The sequence below is a fragment of the Diadema setosum genome, chromosome 12 (assembly GCF_964275005.1).
Source record: "Diadema setosum chromosome 12, eeDiaSeto1, whole genome shotgun sequence".
Classification (NCBI taxonomy): Eukaryota; Metazoa; Echinodermata; class Echinoidea; order Diadematoida; family Diadematidae; genus Diadema; species Diadema setosum.
Genome location: NC_092696.1, coordinates 8,416,564 through 8,419,250, shown reverse-complemented (window position 1 = coordinate 8,419,250; position 2,687 = coordinate 8,416,564). Strand labels below are relative to the sequence as shown.

The 2,687-nt window shown below is 43.8% G+C and overlaps 1 protein-coding gene across 1 annotated transcript; it reads left to right on the top strand.

The window, feature by feature from the left end:
• Nucleotides 1–316: 316 nt before the first annotated feature.
• LOC140236338 (ankyrin repeat and BTB/POZ domain-containing protein 2-like) lies at nt 317–1,983 on the top strand. The gene is made up of 2 exons (XM_072316294.1): nt 317–1,169; nt 1,949–1,983. Exons 1-2 carry the CDS (start codon nt 317–319, stop codon nt 1,981–1,983), a joined length of 888 nt encoding a protein of 295 aa, XP_072172395.1.
• The last annotated feature ends 704 nt before the right edge of the window (nt 1,984–2,687 follow it).

The window sequence follows — 2,687 nt, the reverse complement described above, 5'->3', positions numbered from 1 at the left end:
TCTGAAATGAGAAGGCTTTGAGGTCAAGATCGACAGTCTGATATTTTGATTGTGTTGATTATCATGATTCTTTAAATGGTGTTGAAGAATGACATACTGTAAACAAGAGCCTACATGTATTGATTTAAAAAAGGTGATCATATCAATTGTGATGTCAGTGCTTCGATCTATTTGAGTATCCTGCTGAAATACAATTTCTTTCATTTCTCTGTTCTTGGAAGGTTTCTGCTAGGAGAAGATATCAAGAACGTGAAGGGTATTAACTGGACAGTGTGGAGTCACCCCTTCTGATGCTAACCAGACTCCATAGACTATCATGGCTGGACTGGGCAGTGTGATAACAGCCTTCCAGCGTACCAGCGTGGATAGCCCAACATCCAATACCTCATCCAACACCATGAGTACTACGATGAGCCACTCCACCCACTCACGCACAAACTCCTCCGCCTCCCACGGTCACTATAGCAACGCCAACGCCCTAGACTGGGACTCCTCCAAAAGGGGTAGCGTGGACACCCTCAACACCAGCGTCCCGGATGAATTTGACTTCGCCGAGCGCTACAGCCGTCTGGTCGAGCTCGAGAAGGTGCCATGGACGGAGCAGATGGTGGGACGTGTCCTGCGCAGCAGTGACAAAATATGCCAACTGGTGGACCGCATCCCGCAGAATGTTGTCCAGCGACTGTCGTTCCTCCTCCAGCGACCGTTTGTTCGGATTGTGCGGGAAGCCAAGCGGCTGAGCACCGTCCACGCCAAGTGCACAAAGCACGAGATCCACACGGCTGTCAAACTCATTATGTCGCCCTCACTGGCGGACGCCTGTATCACGGCTGCCGTCAAAGCGCTCTCGCTTTATCAGATGAGCAGCGAGCAGATGAGGTGCGGCAAGACCACCCGGGCGGGTCTGAACTTTCCCATTGGCCGGTTCTTTCGGTGGCTTGTGGAAGCACGGATCTCGAGCCACGTGGAGGATCATGCGGCCCTCTATCTCGCGGCGTGCGTGGAGGCTCTCACGTCAGAACTCTTCTACAGAGCCTGTGCACCGTACTTTGAGAAATCAGACGGCGAATTAACCTTGGCTGTACTGGAGTTTGGGATCGCCAATGAGGCAGAACTATGGGGGATGCTTCAAGCCTATGAACACCTCATTTGTGGAAGAAACTCATCAGGTAAGTTAGTCTCCTCCCCCCCACCTATCTTTAAGATTCCTTAGGGTAATCTGTATATACATGGATCAACTGTCTCTCTTTTTTCTCTCTTTCTCTTTTCATCTCAATTTTATATTTCTAACAATGTAAGGGTATGTTCCCAGTAGTATAGTAAGGAAAAGTTGCTTCAAAGGACAAAGAGTAAAATGTCTGACTGAAGTGATATTGTTTTGGGGGTGACAAAACCTTCTATATCAAAAAAACTCAAATGTTCAGGAAAGCTGCTTTTCCTTTGACATATCATGGTAGCTTCATTTTTGGGGTAAGACAGCTGGAATCTGGACAGGACATTACTGAACTGATTATTTGACAGTTGATTAGAATAAGTGATTTTTTTAAACCAAACTTTGAGGTACAAGATGATTTCACCCCAGTGACAATATGCATTGTGTCAGTACATTGACAAGAGAGCTACAATAAATGTGTGCAGCATCTAAAGCAGTGACCTAATGGAGCCATTAATGCAATCAATTGGCCTACAAGTAGAAATCAATAGGTCTACACATGGAAAAACTAAAAAAAAAAAAAAAGAAAACCATAGAGAAGTAAAGAAACAAATCCATGCTACAGCAAGACTTGGTATTCAGTAAGGTCTGTCTTCATCCAGAAGTCAATATTTCAGAGAACTAAATTTTCATGGTTCCCCATGATACTCAACCCTCTTGCCAAGCTTCTGTTTATATATACGTCACTCATAAATCATGTCCCTTTTTATCTGTCACTGCTTTTGTGCTGCCTAGATAAACTTTTGCGGAAATGTAAATGCCAGTGCTGAAAGTGTGTATAGATGCTTTGTACCAGCTAGAGCGAATTTGTTCGTCTGTTCAAACAAATTTGTAGGTCAATGGCAAACTTGCCGGCTCGAAATAGGTGATGAACTGTCAAGTTCGGTCCAATAACACTCCCGCCATTGTTGTGGTAGTAAAACCTGGAATAGTCTAACTCCTAGTCATGTTACTTCTTATTGTAATTTCCTCATCACATTGCTAAAGACCAAAGTGTGGTGTGATATCCAACTCTCATGAAGGAAACAATTTTCCTGGTATCACATAGCATTTTGCTGTGCACTTTGGATATGACTGCAGTACAAATTTTCATTAACTAGAGTTGTATGCCATTTTGTTAAAAACATGTATTCTTGTTAACCAAAATTGCCATTCAATTTTGAGAAGGGAGATTATTCCCTGCTCTTGTGAACCTGTCCCAGTGGCAGGCCAAAAGTTCATATCCTAGAAAACAGAGCTGAGAGGTCTGGAATGCAAGCCAGCGGTGCGTGATTTGACAACATTTTGTTCTTACCGGCTGGAATGGTTCTTAAAGAAGTCTGTTCAAATGATGAGAAAAGGGGTCAAGCTCACACCTCGCAGGCACATCCCCACACCCCCTTTTGGCACACTAGAGAGAAAAGGGAACTTTTCACTAATTTCTTCTGTGTCCTTGTCAAAGTGCATATAACTAAACATTTTAGTTTTTCTTTTT

Excerpts from the sequence above, each read along its gene's own strand:
- LOC140236338 (XM_072316294.1), top strand. The coding sequence starts at position 317 with ATGGCTGGACTGGGCAGTGTGATAACAGCCTTCCAGCGTACCAGCGTG. Across the intron at positions 1,170-1,948 it reads TTGTGGAAGAAACTCATCAG|ATAAACTTTTGCGGAAATGT; the intron begins GTAAGTTAGTCT and ends TGTGCTGCCTAG.